At 41.1% G+C, this 20,341-nt stretch overlaps 1 protein-coding gene across 1 annotated transcript in view; it reads right to left on the bottom strand.

The window, feature by feature from the left end:
- The window catches only part of POLR3B (RNA polymerase III subunit B), a 60,666-nt gene that overhangs the window by 4,250 nt on the left and 36,075 nt on the right, over nucleotides 1–20,341 (bottom strand). Inside the window, exons 22-27 of the mRNA XM_081878371.1 lie at nucleotides 20,102–20,219; nucleotides 19,278–19,420; nucleotides 7,152–7,255; nucleotides 5,814–5,980; nucleotides 3,801–3,914; nucleotides 2,850–3,023 (exon numbers count right to left, since the gene is read on the bottom strand). Coding sequence (XP_081734497.1) covers nucleotides 2,850–3,023; nucleotides 3,801–3,914; nucleotides 5,814–5,980; nucleotides 7,152–7,255; nucleotides 19,278–19,420; nucleotides 20,102–20,219 — 820 coding nt within the window. The remainder of the gene's footprint in view (nucleotides 1–2,849; nucleotides 3,024–3,800; nucleotides 3,915–5,813; nucleotides 5,981–7,151; nucleotides 7,256–19,277; nucleotides 19,421–20,101; nucleotides 20,220–20,341) is intronic.

The following is a 20,341-nucleotide window of genomic DNA, read 5'->3' as shown; positions in this document are numbered from 1 at the left end:
GAACCTAATAACTGGATAAGAAACCCAATTACAGGTTATGCTCCCCCAACCAGTAAATACATTAGAAGACCAGAATTGCATGCCTTTCCAGAGTTTATATAGGGCAAATCACAACATTTGAACAAGTTTTGTGAAATTGCAAATGCCATTCTTCATATTTCCCTTAAAACTGTAATCTTTTCCTGTAGTACCGTATTTTTCGCCCTATAGGACGCACCGTCCCATAAGGCGCACCTAGTTTTTTTGGGGGGGGGGAAATAAAGGGGAAAATATTATTTCCCCCCCAGGCGCGGGGCTGGGGCAGGGGAGGCCCGCCCGAGCTTCCACCGACCCCAGCCCCCAAACAGGCAGCTCTCCGCAAGCTGTGGGAGCCCAGCGCTGGCTCCCGCTGCTTGCGGAGAGGTCCGCAAAGCCTGGACGCGCTGAGCTCAGCACGCACAGGCTTCAGCACGCAGGCAACTCTCCGCAAGCAGCGGGAGCGGGAGAGGTCCGCGAACCGACCCCTCTCGCTCTCCAGGCTTCAGTGAAAGCCTGCATTCGCCCCATAGGACGCACACACATTTCCCCTTCATTTTTGGAGGGGAAAAAGTGCGTCCTATAGGGCGAAAAATACGGTAAGTGGCCATAGCTATGGATTGTAATTTTCTGAATATTTATCATTTAATTTTTTTTAATGGAACCCAACAACGGACACAATCATGTGAACCTCAGCGTTAAAAACAAAAAACAAAAACTAGTTTATAATCCTTATGAAAGTATGAAAAGTAGTCTAAAGATTCCAAATTCAAATGTTCAAGAAGCAAAGCTCCTACACCCTTCCATGGCTACATGCATCTTTTTTATAGTCTTCAACTGCTTTCCTCTGACCTCTAAAACCCTCTAGTTCTCGTTTCTTCCTTTTGAGGCTATACTACACCTGGCAAAGCATCTGCAAGCATATTGAGGATGCAGAATCTTCTCTGCTTCGCTGCAAGGAAAAAAACCAAACCTTTCTGCACTTGCAGATAAATATATGTCGTGTATAATGCTAGCCTTTAAGTTTTCTACATCCACCAAATACCAAAGGAAAATATATATATGAGAGTCTAAATTAAAGCCTTTAAGCTTTATGAAAAGAGCGAAATGACATTCAAAATGCCCAGTGCCTGAAAAGCCACATGATGATGGTTTATATGTATAATTTGTCTTGGCATGAAAAGCTGGTTGTCAGAGTTAGAACTGGGCATGGTGGCATACAGTCCTTTAAGGAAGCCCACCGATTGTTTGACATGTTTTCTGCCTAAAGGAAAAGGTAGTTGGGTTCGGGCCGATGTTGCCGTTGTGCAAATGGGGGAAGACTTCTGCTCATGTAATGGGACTTCACCCTGTAGCCACCCCCCACCATGCACCCTCAAAACTCTGCTTCAGGAGGTTGGGAGGCCCTTTAGAGCAGATTTCTGGGGAAGTAGGAGTTCTGTTGCTCGAGTGGAAGTTTGTTTGCACAGCACTGGATACAACCCATAGCCTTTCCCCTTTCCATTACCTTAGTAATACTTCAGGTGTCTGCCTCCATTTATCAGGTCTTAAGTGTTTTGAGTACACTTTGTAGCAATCTGTTCCCCATTCAGTCACTTCTGGGCTTCTAATCTCTCTACCTCCCTTTTGATCTTTCAGCTTAGTACCACTACTTCTGTACTCCTTTCCTCTGGGCCTTGTATAGTGGTTTCTTCCCAGAGGAAGTGACTTTTCACATCTTTAACAGAAGCAGCAGTGTTTACCAACATTCTATTGCAGGTGCCTTCCCCCGCAATAGAGAAAATTCTCATGACGTTCCATTACACTACAGCAATTCATCCAGTGGTTAGCAAGTGGTTTGTAATTGATAGTTGTTGTTTTTTAAGATTAAAAGAAGAGTAACTGAATAAAGCTTTTAGGACTGTGCAAGCCAATAGGAGTCTTGCCCCGTGCAAATAACAGTCTATAAGTCCTTTTCCATCTGTGCCATGAGAAAGAAGAAAAGCTTCAAGAATTTTCTAGGTTAAACAGGAAAAGCCATGCACACAGGTAAGGCCAGGGAGGGCGACTTGATTTTACAAGCAAAATTTGCAGGGAGGAAAAAAAGTCTCCCTCACAATCTCGGTTACATCCCTTCCCTCTGCTTTTGCTCTGCACGAGTCCAAGCCACTGAACAAAAGGTATAGTCCCACTAAGTTCTTTTGCCAGCCTTTTCAGTGTGGTCTAATTTGGATCTTAGATGAGAAAAGGACACTGACACAGCTGGTCTCCTCTCTTCTGAAAGCACTGTGATAAGTCAGCTATTTGTAACATGGGTGATACATGCAATCACATCTTTGTCTCAATTCCTACACTCAGCCCTTTTTGTTTGCCTAAGTTTAGATGGTAGCTTTTCTTTTTATATATATATATGGTTGGAATATCTCCAGAAAAGTAGATAATCTTCTGCCAAAAACACAAGGGAGAGCCCAATTCCCATTTAAATGATTTTTGTCCTGTAAAGACATAATCCAGAAGCTCTGCGGGCACTACAAAAACTTCACTAAACCCCTGACTAGAAGGACTAAATAATCTTTGAGGTTTGCTTTGTAAGAAGAACATAGGCATCACATTAATACCAAGAATAAATTATTAGCATTTTTTAAAAAAAAGTCTTGTAAAGAGCTACCTTCCTTCGAGTTTGGAATTACAAGTATCCTCTGTGTCACAGGTCAAAATGCAACTTGTGCAAAACACCATATTACATTCATTTGTCGAGGGAAAGCTCTCACTTAACGTAAAAGCAGGGACCACACACATATGCAAGCTTCTGGGTAAACCACATTGAAACATTAAAAATTCAGTTGTCTGCTTACCAGCCAGAGTAGCCTAACAATCCACACTGGCCACACACATCCACTTCAAATGCGTCGCTCGAAATCATAAGTCTTTCCAGCAGTAGCATGCTAGCTCCATAGCCTATCAGGCAATCCCGTTCCATTTCTCCCAGCCGTAAGCCTCCATCACGGGAGCGGCCTTCCGTCGGTTGCCTTTCAATCAAACAGGTAGAGACTTTTGGGAATGTTGTCCCACTGAAACAGGTAATCCCACCCCCCACCCCCAAAAATATACCACACCAGAATGCTGCTAAATGTTCAGCATCAAAAGAGTGTCTATCTCTACTACAGGAGTCTAGAGCAGGATTAGCCAACATGGGACCCTCCAGATGTCGATGGATTCCCATGAACCCCAACCAGCACGATCAATAGTGACAGATGATGGGTGTTGTAGTTTGGCAACATCTGGAGGGCATGACACTGGCTATCCCCAGTCTATGTAAGGCTCATATGTATGGTCTAACTTAAGCCTGTAGTTAGGCCCAATGATCCAAAAGGAATGAGGCTGGCCTAGGAAGAGGCACATACAGCAGAAACGGGGCATGCATTGCTCCCTGGTCCTCATTCATTTGGCTTATAAAGGGTGACTGGGTGTGGAGAAGTAGAAGAATGGGAAGAGGCTTCGATTCAACTAGAAGACCACTTACTGCTTCTAACCAAAAATATATATAATAATGTCTCTCCACCTGCTATGTGAATTGTGTATTTTTCTTTTTAAGTAGCAATCTGACTCCCCTTTTCAAATCAAAGAACGCCAACACGTCATTCCCTGGCTTCAAAATGACCCGTTTACATATTTTCAAGCTATAGTTGAAGCTTTTGCATTCTATGCAAGATTCTACAAGTGTATAGCTGTTGAGAAATGGAGCAGACCTGAAGGCTGCCTTTTGGTGTTGTGCATTTGTGCTTGTGATCCTGTCTCTGCCATACCTGGTAAGGACAGCTCTGGGCCCTCGAGCTCTTGCATGCATCTTATCCAAAACCATGTGCTTCAGTTTCTGGTAATACACTGGTCCAAAATAGATGTAGGCTTCTAACGGCTCCCTGAGAGGGAAGAAGAAAGTTTGTTTCAGAGAAGCTAAGAAAGTATTGTTTATATAATTAAGATTACAAAAAGGAAAACAGGTATTAGTGACTGTGAGAGTGAGTAGGATAAATCCCAGTTCCCCAAGTCCTGCACTTTCACCAACCACTAGGCTTCTGGTTGACCACATTCTCTGCACCCCCTTCAGAAATAACCCACGGAGAACTTCAGGAGCCATCCCTTGCAGACCTGAGAAGCTTCAGCCAGACACTTGATCTTGCAAAACATGAAAGGATTCAACACAGATCATGGTGCATAAGAGCCCTAGAGCTGGTGCACTGCAAATACAAACAGCTTGTTATTTCAGGATCTCAATGCCATGGAGCTCTGGACTTCAAGCAGGTACCACACTACACACAGCAAGTCAGCCAAACCAATCTCTCTCTCCTTCCCCCCACCCAATCCAGCTTTCAGTAGAAATTCCTAGCAAAGACTTTTGATGCAGTTACTAGAGGTAGAAAGCCGGAAGATGGGAGGAACGGAAGTGGAAAGTAAGCAGGAACAATGGAATGTGGTAGCCTCAGAAGCAGGAAATTACCTGACAGGGGTTGGTACACCTGCCTCCTCATCTGCCCTAGATTCTGTGGACAAAAGGGGTATTTTGGGTATGGCGAGTGCCTTCTCTTTTCCTCTCACTCACTGCTCTGTGATCAAAGAACACTTTCCATACAGCTCACTGGAGGAGCATGTGTTTCATTGATTTCTATGGAAGAAGTGGAATGATCTGCAGTTCATGGGGGCAGGGAAAGATGATACCTCTGTGGATACATCCGAGAATAACAAAAATGTTAACTAGCTTCAAGAGAGCTCCTCCAGCTATTAAGACTCCAGGTCATGGGTAGGTACAATTGCAATCCATTGCTGTTACATGACCTTCAAGAAAATTATTGGAACCGAAAATGATAGTGTGGGAGAAGGGAAGCAGTTTTAGGCACCCAAAGCAAATGTAGACAAATTAGAGGATTTCAAAAAACACATTGTGGGGCAAAAGAAAACATTTTCCACCCTGCATAATTTCCCTAAAGGAGTCATACTACCCATGTTTTTCAGCTAGGATCATCCTCATCTATTAAGCCTTGTAACTGAAAGGTCTCCAAGTGACTTACAACACATTTTAAAATGCAAATGCATTATACCATTAAGAGATTCATACAAAACACCTGTAGTTCATTAAGATAAATAGATGTATTTTCTCCTATCCTTAACTGGAGTAGCAAACCAGATTTAGGACAAGCAAAGATATAGTTTATGAAAGAGGAAGAATTGACAGATGGAACAGGTTAGTGGCCCAGATTATGTTGGTGTTAGAGTGGGGGGGGAGGGAGGATGTGGTAGAAAATAGAAAGGTAGGATTAAGATACATTTTAAAAACACAGACGCGTTGGGCCATATGGCCTTGTCTTGCTTCCTAAACCTTCTCATATTCCTTTGAACTCCACATCTCTGAAGACAGTCTGATCAACACAGCAGGAAGTTAACAGACCAGCCAACTATGCCAGACCGACTCCACAATTGGCAAAAGCCGCTCACAAAAACTCCCAACGGACAAGCACCTGCCTTCAATGTCGTATTTTGCTATTGCGTTTGGTTTAAGGCTGCTGATCATATTCCAGGAGCACACGGCACCTCTGCCAAAACTGCTTAGAACTTTTTGTATTTTAAGTGACAAAAAAAACCTCACTGCAAGAAGAAGCCAGCTTCTTAATTTTGTTTGAAGCTCTAGTGGCAGGGTTCTTTTTTAATAATAAAAAAAAACCATGGGCAGCTATTCACATTAAAGTTATGCACATATGGCACTATTAGATATTAGAAACAGGAACATGTATACGGCACAACAGTCACCTGCAGGAGGTTCTTACCCGGTAATGCCAGATGTTACATAGTCTTTCCCCAGGTAGTTATACCCGTGACGCACAAGATCTTCACACACGTCCTTCACTTTACTCCCGCCAAATGCAGTTCCGTAGTGAAATCTGCCATCCAGGACACCAGCTTTTCCGGCCAGAAGTTCAATTAGTTTTCCCACCTATGCAGCAGAAAGCAGAGATATTTTAAGTTTGGCGAGACCTCTCCAAATATTGTAGTCTTCTAGAGATTTCTCCCTACATCTGTCTAAGGTGCAAAGAGAAGGAACTGATGAGGATAAACAAAATCCTGTGGACAAATAGTAGTCCAAACAAGACAGGCAACTAGGCCCGCATATCCAAGGGGATATTGGGCTTGTGTCTCTTGTTGCATGCAGCAGCCTGTGAGGTGGAAGGGGAGGCTGCCGTTCTAATCAGTCAATTAATATGTCCCACTGGGTGGGCCCAAACCCATGAGCATACTTAAAGCAGCTTTTCAGATCCCAGACAGAAACCTGAAGTTGATCCTATATTCTGTAAGCATGGCCCATGTCAGGTAGAACAAGTGAGCTGTTTCAGGTAGATTGAATTTAGATATTTTAAAAAGGCAGCTTGTTGTTACAATATATGTGTGTGTGTGCGCGCATGTGTATATAAATTTGTCAAGGAAGGGGAGAAGAGGTTGTGAAATTTTCAGCATCGGGTACCAAAATTACTAGGTTGGCTTTGGGTACTATGCACCCTGAGTTGTGGGAATGAGGGAGAAGAAGAAGAAGAAGAAGAAGAAGAAGAAGAAGAAGAAGAAGAAGAAGAAGAGTAGTAGTAGTAGTAGTAGTTTGGATTTGATATCCCGCCTTTCACTCCCTTTAAGGAGTCTCAAAGCGGCTAACATTCTCCTTTCCCTTCCTCCCCCACAACAAACACTCTGTGAGGTGAGTGGGGCTGAGAGACTTCAGAGAAGTGTGACTGGCCCAAGGTCACCCAGCAGCTGCATGTGGAGGAGCGGGGACACGAACCCGGTTCCCCAGATTATGAGTCCACCACTCTTAACCTCTACACCACTTGTTGCTCCACCTCAGGCTGCAAAATGCCTTTGAGCTGGCACTTAGCCAAACAGTTCTCCTGAACCTCTTCATGTTATTCCCACGCAGACCAATGTCTGTCAGCACTGGAGAGCACTACCTGTCAAGATACACAACTTTCCCATTCCACCTTCTGCCCTGTGAAGAATAATGCACAGTGTAAAAACTTGCATTTTTCTTTTATTAACAGTAAATAGATATTTACCCCAAAAGGGTAAATAGCACTTTTTAATAATGCATTAAGGTCAAGTACTATAAAAATGTTACAAACCGTCATGCGAGATGGGAAGCCGTGGGGATTCATGATAATATCAGGACAGATTCCTGAATCACAAAACGGCATGTCCTCCTGGGGCATAATCAGGCCGCAAACCCCTGAAACACAGAATATATGCAGCTTTTTCAAATGACAGAAGCAAGCAATTCATTTTGCAGAGCCAAAATGATGCTTCTGGGCAAGAGTTAGATGTTATTTTAGCCTATCCAATTAAAAATAGTTCACTCAAAAACAGAGACTCCCTTACTAAAGGTGTTCATGGAAATGTAGCTAACAATACTGACTAGGATAAATGAAAGATGCAGACTTAAAAAAAAAATCATTTTGCAGTGATTAACACCACCACTTAGCATCCTACAATCCAGACTACTCTGTACTTTGTGAGAGTCAAGCTATTTTGCAGAGGCTTTTATCTGAGCTACTGACCCCAGAATATGTATTCCTTCTAAACTCAGGCCCAACACAGAAAGTTTGAGGAAACTGAGAGTGGGGGAATCCTCTAATGTTCCTTGTCTTTATTTACTGAGTGGGGTACAACTTTGGTCCACCTGTCAGAGGGAAGGACTTCTGCTTGTAAAAGGAACTTCCCTCCCTGCCCTGCAGAAGGTTGGGGAAACATTAGCAATATTGGATTAAAGGTAAAGGTACCCCTGCCCGTGCGGGCCAGTCGTGTCCGACTCTAGGGTTGTGCGCTCATCTCACTCTAGAGGCCGGGAGCCAGCACTGTCCGGAGACACTTCCGGGTCACGTGGCCAGCGTGACGAAGCTGCTATGGCGAGCCGGCACCAGCGCAGCACACGGAAACGCCGTTTACCTTCCCGCTATAAAGCGGTACCTATTTATCTACTTGCACTTAGGGGTGCTTTCGAACTGCTAGGTGGGCAGGAGCCGGGACCGAAAGACGGGAGCTCACCCCGCCGCGGGGATTCGAACCACCGACCATACGATCGGCAAGTCCTAGGCACTGAGGTTTTACCCACAGCACCACCCGCGTCCCTGCAATACTGGATTACATGCGTCTAAATAACTTGAAAACCGTATGTGTTTATAAAAAAACCAAGGATGCATACAATCGAACCACAAACATTTAGAACAAAACATCATCTATTCTTTCCCACGTCTATGCAAACCAAATTTTTTCACTGTGTATGGTGGCTTTATTACAGGTGGGCAAAAAACTAGTTGAGTGGCACAGTAAAATGTTTTAAAATACTTTAGAGTTTGTAGATTTGTACAGTAAAGTGGGCAATACATTTTATAATTGGAGAAAAGAGTTTTGGACTAGGGAAGGTTAAGCAATGTTTACACACTCTCTAAACAAGGGCTTACTCAACCAGGCACTTGAGGGGAAGGGCAAGAAGAGATCGTGATCCTAGGGCTTGGTCAGAAAACACCAACATCCACTGCCCAATTAAAAACACATACACAAAACAAAATAAGAACAGGGCCTAGGTGAATAGGATAGCTGTTAACAGTATTTGGAAGGATAGGTGCAATGAAAGAAGCAGATCAAGCATTTCTATAGTTTATTTTGTGTTTTTCAATTTAAAAAACCACATGATTTTTACCATTATTACTGGTTCCTACTCCATAAAAAAACCCAGCCAAACCAATCTTTTGATGGTAACACCATACCGACAAAAATCATTTTAGTAATTTTCTCACGTGTGAGAAATATACAAAAGAATAACACGTAAAATTTACACCCACTTCAATTGTGGGTTTGGCCAAACATACATCCCTCCCCCTCCTCCAAACGAGGAAATTATGTTTGGTTGCATGAGGAGGAAAGGGCACCTGTAAGCCAAAAATTAAATCTGCACTAACTTAAAATTACTTCAGGCGCTGGAAACCCTTTTATATGCCAAGACGGTTCCCATAGCAGACAGGCGCTGTGTTGTTTGTTTTGTGTGAAAGTGAATGATAAAAGATCCATGAAATCGACACAGAAAGGCAGAACAGCAGAAAGAACCGAGGCCCCTCCATCATAGCAGCTTCTACCCTTTGCTGACTTGTATAACAATGGAATCGAGACGTCCAACTGCAGATCTAACACAGCTGTGCATTTCATTAGATGAAGAGTACTAGTGACACAAGTAAATAATTAACTTATTCTGGTCCGCTGACTGTGCTTATGAGACCAGTCATAGCTGACAGGTTTTAATACAAGTTAAACACAAAGAGAGCATAATGAGATTAGACGTTAAAACAAAATATTTAGACAGATTTGGAAGATGGGGCAAGTGGAGAGAACCCCTATCCAACTCATTGGGCAACTTTGAAAGTTCTTTTTTCCAAAATAAGTTAAAAGTTCTTAATTCCAAGAAAAATCTTTTAGCGCTCTTGTTTGTAAATATAACTAATTAGCTGCCTAACTAACTAAAGCAGCATCGGTCTGTGAAGACCTGACAAAGTACAACTGTACATCTGCAAAAACTCTTTTTTTTCTGTGAATGCTAGAAGTTATTTTAAATTATTTTCAGCCTTTTTAATATATTTATTCTTTAATCAGAGATTTATTTATTTATTTATATATAAATAATGCCAGTCTACATATTACTTTAAATTTAATGTTCATGGCTATTTTAAAACAAGCTTTCTGTCTTTCTCAAGTTCTAGAAAGAAACAGAAACTGTTGACACATTTGCCATGCCACCTGTTTTAAGGTTCATTTCATGAGCCACACAATAAGTATTTTGAGTAAAACAGAATAATGCAAAGCAGGACAACATCTCCCAGAAACTTTTTTTTTTTTTTGGAGGGGGGGGGCTGCTGTCCTTTGCACACATTACTTGGGAGTAAACCCTACTGAAATCAACAGTACTTCCTTTTGCATATATGTGCATAGGATTACATTGTCCTCCTTATTTGAAGATACATTCCATTTAGTTATATACAATGCTTACAAAAGTCTCCAACGTTAAAAAAACAACCACCATGCTTAAACATTAAAAATCCAGCACAGTGACTCAATCCAAAACTAAGAATTATTTCAAAACACCACTTTTTCATCAAGTAGCCTGACCTTACTAAAATATAAAACTTGCTTATGGAAGATCACCAGATATACACTTTAATAAAAATGCCTTGTATTGCTTCCTAAGCATTAGAGTGGAAGTGGACTTTCCACAGATCAGCGGCCTGCTTGGGTGATGAGGTCCTTCAGAAAGGACTTCACTCATTTTTTTCTGTCCCACCCAGCACCATCTGATGTGCATTTGGCAGGAACCTGAGAGAAGACCTTCTCACTAGGTATGCACAAACTTCAGAATTCCCTATTGAGCAAGGTCTGCTTAACCTTCGGGTTCTTTTCAAGTGACAAGTAGAAACCTTTTTTTAATTAGTATTTAAACAGGTGTTTGACCCATTGAGCTAATTTGTCTTGCTCTGCTGCACTGTATTTAAAAATTACTTATTTGTTTAGGAGGGGGAAACACCATACAGAACTGAAGACATAAGAAACAACCACGTGAGAAAGATATAAAGCAAAGGATACAGTTAAACGATAAGTGAAATGAATTATATTCAAATGAAGTTTTACTACGGCAATGAATGGAACACAGTTTGACATGACTATTAATTTCAACGGGTCTGGTCCGAGAACTAGTATTGGATACAACTCAGTATATAAAATATACAAAAAAAGTACAATGTGTGCAGTTCAACATTATCTTACATTTTGTGGTGCCAAACTATATTATAAAGAGGCAACCCTTGTCCATAAAATGACCAGTAAGTTGCCTACTTTCCCTTACTCTGTATCTTTATAATTTGCACCACTCGCCACGCTTAAGATAACCAATCCTCTAATGTAGGTAGAGGATTATAACTATTCACCACCTGTGGAGCTGTTGATAATAGTAATAATGGATAATGTTATTACTATTAATTGTATTTATTAGCCACTTCTCACTCCCCCCAAATAAGTGAAACTCAAAGCAACTTGTAACCCCCCCCCCAAAAAAGCCACGTTAAAAACATGGGTAAAAGAACCTAAAATACAATACACACATATATACCCAATCCATCTCAAACCCACCTAACTAGAAGATAAGCAAAAAATGAAGCTCCAAAGGGCTGGATGAGGAAGAATGTTTTTGCCTAGTGCCTGTAAATAAACAGTGATGAAGCCAGGTGTGCCTTCTTGGAGAGAGTATTCCATAAACATATATATATATTCACTTCTTCTAATACATGCTGTACTTTCTTTTACGTTTAACATGTTTTTAGCTAGCTGTCATTTTCTGATTTATTTATTTTTAATGGCCCTTACTTGTCACATTGTTTTTACTGTGTTATTCTTTATTGTGTTTATTATTATAATCATTGGTCACTTTTTTTAGACCACGTATTTTAATTGCATTTTGTCGTTTGTCAGCTTGGGCATTTTACAAGGAAAAGCAGGGTATGAATTTAGCAAAAGAAACAAAGCAGTTCCGCAAGACAAGGAGCCACAGCTGAGAAAACCCCTACACACACCCACACACACCCACACACACCAATCTGAGATTTCCGGTCCAAAGAGACAGTTGCATGGGGTACAGTCCCATGGGGCTGGCAAGCCGCATGATGCACAAATTTTGGCTGGGTTTTCCCCCCCACAGATGTCATGTTCCCTCCTGTACAGGATTGCGCAAGAAGGAAGTGGCTCCCATGCAAAAAGTACACGTGAGAGGTGGGGGAGAAGAAAGCCCCCCACCCCAAACAAGAACCTTTCATGATCATCTTAAGAGATGAGTGATCTCATTGTGTAAAGATTAGCATAGGACGTAACTCAAAAGGTGGTTTGCCCTCACACGCCCTACCGAAACCATTATGATAGGGGTAGGGACTTGGGGGGGGGGCACCCTGTCATCTGGGCAAACTCCAGGGGTACTCGTTGGTGGTGGGTGGGGACAGCCGCAAGAGAGCCCTGGAGGGCTGTGTTTGCCTCCCAAGCCTGTGGTTCCCCATCCTTGCACGAGAAGAGGCGCAAGAGCACAAATCGGAATTTTAATTCCTTTCCAAGAGGCAATCCCAGTGGATTGTGTACAAGGCAGCCCCTAACATAGCCCCTCTAGAAGAGAAATTATAGTTCCAAATCAGATCAATGCGGACAATTCACATATTATCCCAGCAGGGTGACCGGAAGCTAAGTCAGGCATATGGGAGTTCATCTGTGTGATTTGGACGTGCTTAGATCTATCCCCAAACACAGATCCTCAAATGAATGAACATTAGACAGACAAGCTAGATAGATGCTTTCTTCCTATGGTAAGGGATTCAACAATTCTGTACTGTTTCAAATACAATCACATGGAGTTTGCTTTTTCTTTTCTTTTGAATTTCACAAAAAGGGTATTGGGTCATTGAGGGCACAATTAAAATGTTATTTATTTATGCTACTTAGATGCTGCCCAATAATAAAAGTCCTCTGGGCAGATTACAAATGAATGAAGGGGGAAAACCTACATGCTCAGATTAGATGGAGTTGTTGAGTATGTGTGTAGCCCAGTGGTAGAGAATCTGCTTTGCATGCAGAAGGGCTCTAGATCAAACCCTGGCCGTTTCAGATAGGACTGAGAATGACCCTTTTGAAATTCTAGGGAGCTTGTGCCAGTCAGTGTAGTTACGGAGCTGAATAGGTATATTGCAGCTTCCTAGAGTATACAATGATCCTGAATACTGTGAGCTCTCACACTTAGCACCACAATAGCTATATTATTGGATTCTGCAATTAAGAATATATTTTGGTATTATTTTCGCTCATAATTCAAGGTGATTAGAAATGGATACCAGCAAGGCATTGCCAATTTATGTTTCAACATACCGGTACGTTTTTTTATAGATCAGATATCATTTATCTGTGTCTTCTCTATAGCGTCTGCGTAGTAAAAAGTATAATCCAATATGCCCCATTTTCCGTGGAATACACATCAAGTAACTTTTTGTAAGGAGCATGCAAGATAGTGTACATGTTTTGCACAAATATATCTCTTTTTTTAGGCATCAGATTTAATCAGACAACTGTTGATAATTTTGCCCCATTCAAAATATTTTAGCGGGGAGTAGCACAAATCAAAAGCACCACATATATTTTAGAATACTTTGCAAAAGTATTTGGGCCTTTTGTTTGGGCTTTGCTGGTCACGGAGTTAGTGGCCTCAGATCTTGCTCTAAGACATAAAGACCTTACAATTTTACCCTGGCTGCTTTTGTTGATGCTCCCACATAGCTTAGCTATTATTGAGAGATATGATCACATGGGGAGTGTTCGGCTCATGGGCCTTGATCCACTGATATGGCATCCTGTAGCTCATGAAGAAGCAGTTTCCATGTGTCCAGGGTCCATGTGAAGGGCCCCGTAAATATCAGAGCCCAGACTGAATGGGGCTGTGTATCTATTAGGTTCCAGTTTTCAAGCCCAAAGTCTTAGGCAGATATCCTGAAGCTTTCAGTTATATCCTGCACCAGTTTTGTGTTTTCCCTCCATGTACAAAATCCAAGAATTCATGTCATTTATAGCAGAATATGTTGCTTTCATAATAATAATAATAATAATAATAATAATAATAATAATCCCATACTGCTCAGCTATCAAAAAAATCTGTCAGTAGGAGTAAAATCATAAGCATAAGATACTTTTCATAATGACAAAGCTCTTAAGGTTCTAAATAAGGCAAATAATCCTATCATGCTTAAAGTCTGATTCAGCCCCATAGTATACAGAGTGCAAACTATGACACAGTTGGATCAGAAGCAACAGCTGCAGTGCTGCTAGTTTCTGTTGGGTAGGGTTGCCATATTTTAAAGAGCAAAAAAGAGGACGTTATGATGGCCATTCAAAGCAAATAAATACAATTTATCTTGAATTTTACCTTCTACTGTTCTATGCCGCTCAAGCGGAGATCTCAGAATGTGCAAAAATGCTTTTAACTGTATGCTTTCAAAGTTCACCTATGAGCCACATGTTCAAGGTGTGGGATAAAGATGATTTAAATAAATGAACCGATTCAATGCTATTCCTGGCATTAAGAGACCCAGATAATGTGATTTAAACCCGCCCCTCACCCCCCCCAACCCTCTGTTAATTCAGAATTTTATGGAAGTATTTAGGAGATCCAGTTTATCACTATAGCAAAATAAATTATTGCAAATGCCAAAGCTACATGGTCTTCTAGTTAGCAGACACTATTTGCTTAAATATGTACAAGGGCAAAGCAGCACCAATTAATTTTAGTTTTGTTCCGTTGCTGAATCATTTGTGGATCTATCCTGTCACTTAGTACTTCTCATATGACATCGAGATGGCCAGAATTAAAATTGACAGATAAATAATACATAAGCAAACTTGATTAGCTTCTTTATTAAAACCATTTTAAATTAGAGGAGGCGCTAGAAGACAATGCAGCTTGTACACTGGTTTCCCATGAGCTGCTGAATGGTCTGGTGTGATAAATTTGCATAGTCTGAAGCACACAAAGAGCTGATTAACTGAAACCCCTACAATGCTCCTGGAAGCAGCTATTGTAAAACAATAACCATAGGAACTTTACAAAATACACATAGCTGAATGACTCAAGAGCTTCAGAAAAATCGTGTTTAGGATATATACTATTTGGAAACAGAATTGGGAGATTTTTATTCTGTGCCATAAAATGCTAAACTACCGTAATTTGGGAGAAGGGAGGAGAGGGGGGAAATTGGGGGGGGGGAGATTTACTGAAAAGGGTCAGAAGGTTACCTGTTTGTTATTTGAGTTAAAATGCTTACTTGACACTCAGAACAGCAAGTTAAGCAGTGGTTTTAAAAAAAAAAGTTACGAAAGTTGGGAGTCTTGTATGGACATGCTTCAAGTGGAAAGGGGGGGGAAAGGGGGGATAATTCTGTGCTTCATTTTAATTCAACACAATTTTGTAATGCTTTCAGTGCTGTGATCCAAGGGATGAGATGGGTTAAGACAGTGGTGGCCAAACTTGGCCCTCCAGCTGTTTTGGGACTACAACTCCCATCTTCCCTGGCCACTGGTCCTGTTAGCTAGGGATGATGGGAGTTGTAGTCCCAAAACAGCTGGACGACCAAGTTTGGCCACCACTGGTTAAGAGATCCAACAAGATGGAACCAGATGTTATGGTTAAAACAACCTGTCCCCCAACTCTGAGTTCCACTAAGGCATCAATGGCAGTTTCTCTTCAAGCAGAGCTAATCCACATGGTGCTCCCCAGTTGTCGCACTGCAACTCCCATCACTCCGACTGCTGGGCAGGGCTAATGAGTGGAAGCCCAACATCTGGATGGCACCATGTGGGCTACCCGGGTCTAAAATATATTGCTACTACTCCAGATTATTTAGAACTTAATGGATTGACTCCCATTTTCACAAGGAATCTTAAAGCTCCAAAACTGCATGGAGTTATACAAGACGCTTGTGTGTGGCAAAAGTGACAAGAATAGAAAAAGAAAAACAATGAATTCACTTATGCTTAGAAACTATGAGCAATGCTTCCTGCCCACCCACCCCCAGCCCTCAAAACTTCCTTCTGTATATTTGCCCAATTAACTCATTGCTGGGTTTTGTTTTTTCCCCCAAAGCGGTCCAAGGCCTCTTCACTGGAGCTTCATGTATGATTTTAATTCTTTCTACTAGAATTATGTATTTGTCTTCCAATGGATTAACTTGAGTTCTGCCTTTAATAGCATTTTAATTGCAGTTTTATTGCGCTTTTAGGCTGCAATCCTATACATACTTCCCTAGAAAAGTCCCATTGAATTCACTGGGGCTTACTTCTGAGCAGACATACATAGGATTCCTCAGTTAATTGGATTGGCTTATGTAAGCTGCTTTAGAAGCCTGCTGGCTGAAAAGCAGGACAAAAATAGACTAAGAAAGATACTTCATGTGGTCCTCAGGCCACCATATATTTTTAAAGGAATAGGTCTACCATCCTGGGTTTGAGTTTGTCAGACCTGTGCTTTTAATAGTGTACACTAATTAAATAATACCAGAGAAGAAAAAGGCTGTAAGAGGTACTGGATATTGTGAATAATGTATCTTTATTCTGCACTACAGTGAACACGCACTATCTCAATGCTTAGGGCCACATAACTTTGTTTTGCTAAAGATAGCATTTATGAATTTGTAGTCATTTCCTTGTCTTTAGAGGCATTTTAGTGCAAATACTTCAAGAAATGTTTAAGCCTTTATCTGGGATCTTTAGCTATTAAAACAGCTTCTGTTTGCCATTTCAATCCTCCTTCCTTAAATACAGTTCTTCCACTTCAGGAATACTGCTCAGCATTGCTGCTTAGCTCTGTGATCTGCAGGACCATTGTTGGAGGTGTTAATCCTTTTTCACATGAGAGACTGCAAAACCTTCTTTCAGAGAAGTGATATATTGCTTTTTTCACATCAAAGGAGCCTAACTTTCCCCCTTCACTGGGACTTTTACAGAAGCAAGAGGAAATCTGGAAATATAATGATCTGGTGAATATAGAAGTTAGAACTTCTGTGTTCTCCCAGCCCTCTGTGGAATCAAGAACTGATTTCAGTTTTTGTGAATTTGAAAAAAAAAAAGAAGCATGGCTGCTAAATCATTCCTTTTGTTTGAGCTCAATCAAAAGATATCTGGTGGAAGTCAAGCTACTGATATAACAACAGGAATATTATCTCAAATGGGTTTAGGTTTGCACTCCAAAAGAATGCAAGGATGTTCCTTGCAAAATTTCAAGTATCCCCTAAACTGCACCCTTTACAGAAGGGTAAAAATGAGAAGCAGCAACAAAGTGCATCATTACTGAATAGAGTGTGGTTTTACATCTGCTTATCCACAACTTTCAGAAGATACAGAATTCTGAAATATTATTGAAGCAGCATTTTTTTTTTAATGACTTTGGGCAGTATTTTCCCCAGCTTCCTCCTTTCAGTAAATACAATTTCCACTCTGTTTTGTCAACTGCAGAAATGTGGGTGCTGCAGAAGATTCTGGGGCACCTCACAGCATACACTCAGCTCCCAGGGGGCACTGACTGAGGCTCTGAATGTACTCGATATTGTCTCATGCCGCACAGAGCAAGAGAAGATTGCGAGTGGTATGTTTTCAAAAGGGTCTCATAAAACAAAGAGGAACCAATACTGAACCTATCTGCTAAGGACAACTGTACCCTTCTCTTGCAAGAAGATATATTTTTTAGGTTAGACATTATGGGGTGGGTTCAGGGGAACAGTCATGCAGACTAAGCAATGGTCTAAAGTTCCAAGGTATGCTATGGCATCTCCTGCACTGAAACATTTGAAGAAGAAAGGCTTGACGGGCATTTGTTGGGAGTTGTTTCCAACAGCAGAACTGCTGCTTGGAAAGTGGTCAGGCATCTAGCAAGCTCCAGCTCCACGTTTTTCTATGATTAACATAATTAGGCACGGTATGCAAAGCAGTCAAGCATACCATTCCAAGTGCACTGAAAACAATGCATATATTTTGTAGAGCACTTGGGGAAATTAACAAGTCTGAATGCTTTACGCAGGAGATGTCCTTATGAAGAAACTTCACCTGGGGGATTCCTATTGGTTTCCCCCTAGATTCTCTGAAAAGCAGGTCTGCTACCTTAATTTCGCTGCAGAGTTGCTAAGGGAAGAGGTAGACACTGAGGCCTTATCAGCAATGCATCTGAGCAAGTGGTTTGTTTATAGGTAACAACCTCATTTTCACACTTTGATTGATGCCTGATAACAGAAAGCAAATGAGGCGCTTATGTGACAATATTCCTAACTTGATTTTTATTTATTTATCGTTTGTTTGTTTCATTTACAACCTGCCATTCCTTCCAGAAGCTAAAGTTGACTCACATGATACTGGTCACTGCCTTCTAAGACGTTATTGTCACAATCGCTCTGTGAGGTAGGTTAGGCAGAAAGATGGTGACTGGTCCAAGGACACCCACTGAGCTCCGCAGCATTAAAGATCTTTCAAAAAAGATAGCTGGTAGCTTCTGCTTATAAAAATTCTAGGCATGCTCCAAAAGGCAACCCCATCAAGGTCTTGGCAATATTAGAATTTATTCAATTGCCCAAGCTGTTGAAAAGCAGGTTTTTCATCAGCTAAATATTCTTTAATAAAAAGTTAAAAGATATAAGTTTTACACAATTGAGAATTATAAGTAAGGGGTCTAAATTCAGTTAGCATCAATCCGTCACTGCAAATGAACTCTGCATGTTGTACCATCTTTTAGCCAAGTGGCCCTGCAGTGACCAGAGCGGGATGAAATACCACCTAAGGTCTGGACAGCAGATTGGAAGTGCTGAAACACTCCTAATCCTCATAGGCAGAGCTGGCTAGAAGCATCGTGAACATCATGAAGGGATAGTCAATTGCTTTATTTCAACCTCCTGCTACTGCTGCTTGCCACGCACCCATAAAGTAAACCAAAAGGCAGCACAATGGTGGTTGCACTCAGCTCTGTTGTTCTTTAAAGTCCAGTAACCCTTTTAAAGTTTCAACAGATCAGTGATAAGTAAGATTGCAATTCCATCTCCACTTGGATACAGTGGTTCCTCGGGTTACATACGCTTCAGGTTACATACGCTTCAGGTTACAGACTCTGCTAACCCAGAAATAGTGCTTCAGGTTAAGAACTTTGCTTCAGGATAAGAACAGAAATCGTGCTCCAGCGGCGCGGGGGCAGCAGGAGGCCCCATTAGCTAAAGTGGTGCTTCAGGTTAAGTACAATTTCAGGTTAAGTACAGACCTCAGGAACAAATTAAGTACTTAACCCGAGGTACCACTGTATATGCATTCTCTCTCTCTCTCTCTCTCTCTCACACACACACACACGTACATGCACAAAGACAAAGAGATTGGAATATTTTGGCCAATTGTGTGCAGAATTGTTATTTCAAAACAGAGCAATTTCCATTCTTTGTTAGCATTGTTATATTCTATATTTTACAGTATTAGGCTCCCAGTCATTTGCGTCCACTGACACATTTTTAGTAACATGAGCATATGTACTTATGAATAGCTGAGAGCAGCATATATGTATATACCAATTTTATGCAGATACCCCCATATGCTACAAAATAAGCAATGCATATTGCATTATTTCAAGGACAGCAAATTAAAAAAATTAAACATAACAATGTATATACCTTTTTGCCCATGGCGACTGCTAAATTTGTCTCCAATTTCTGGCCGCCTCGTTTGCCTCAGCAATATTTTGATCAAAAATGCATCCTCAGCATTTGAAGATATCATGACTTTTTCAATGTATGAATCAGTTGCACCTTTGTAACTAACGATTAGGAGAGAAAACACATATTTCATTTCTCAGAAATAAAGCCACATTGTTTGTGGGACATCAGGTTGCAAGTTTTAAGCTCAGACAGCAAATGTACTTTTTTATACTAAAACTACTGCTAAAACGCATTTGGAATTAAATTATAAGGAAAGGAATGACAGACACCCTGATTTAAAAATGATACCACTGTGCTTGAATATTAAAAAAGAACATTAACAGATAAATAAAGAATAAGTTGCAGCCCAGCCCTTCCACGATAAGTGAAAATTATAACAGAAATGACTTTTACCTGAACAACTTCTGCATTTATTGTTACATGAGTTTTGGATGTTCTCTTCAAATAATATACAACTCTACAATTCTGTGATTCTATATATTTGAGGTATACAGCATGTTCCAGAATGGAGCTAGTTTTCTTTCAGAATAAAAGTGGCCAGCTTAAGCACTTTAACAGCATGATTAATGGAATGTGTACTTTAGCCTACAGTTATTCTACACTGCACAACCTGGAAAACTAAGTTCACTGTCTGTGATTCAATGAAGTTCCTGACCTGGCCTTCCTGCCTTCTGCTGCTCAGCCTTATTTCCCACTTTTCCAGAACTAAGCATGAACTATCCACTCTTCCTTTCCCCCCCCTCTGGCTTTTAGAAATAAAGTATGATGGTGTGACATACGTTACGGGCACATCTTTATATTGTGGTTGCTGCGGGATGCTGCTGCCTTCCAGAGGCGTCTGGGTCACAGTTGGCATTGACTTGTTCACAAGCACCTGCTTGTTTTCTACCTTTTCACCTGTAAGGATGTAGGAAGAAGAAAACAGGTTGTGCTTTTTTAATGCATCAAGTTGATCAAAATTATGAAGTACAGTGGTACCTCTGGTTACGTACTTAATTTGTTCTGGAGGTCCGTTCTTA

Source organism: Podarcis erhardii (genome assembly GCF_964252035.2).
Source record: "Podarcis erhardii genome assembly, chromosome: 10".
Taxonomy (NCBI): domain Eukaryota; kingdom Metazoa; phylum Chordata; class Lepidosauria; order Squamata; family Lacertidae; genus Podarcis; species Podarcis erhardii.
This window is presented reverse-complemented; position numbering and strand designations above follow the sequence as displayed.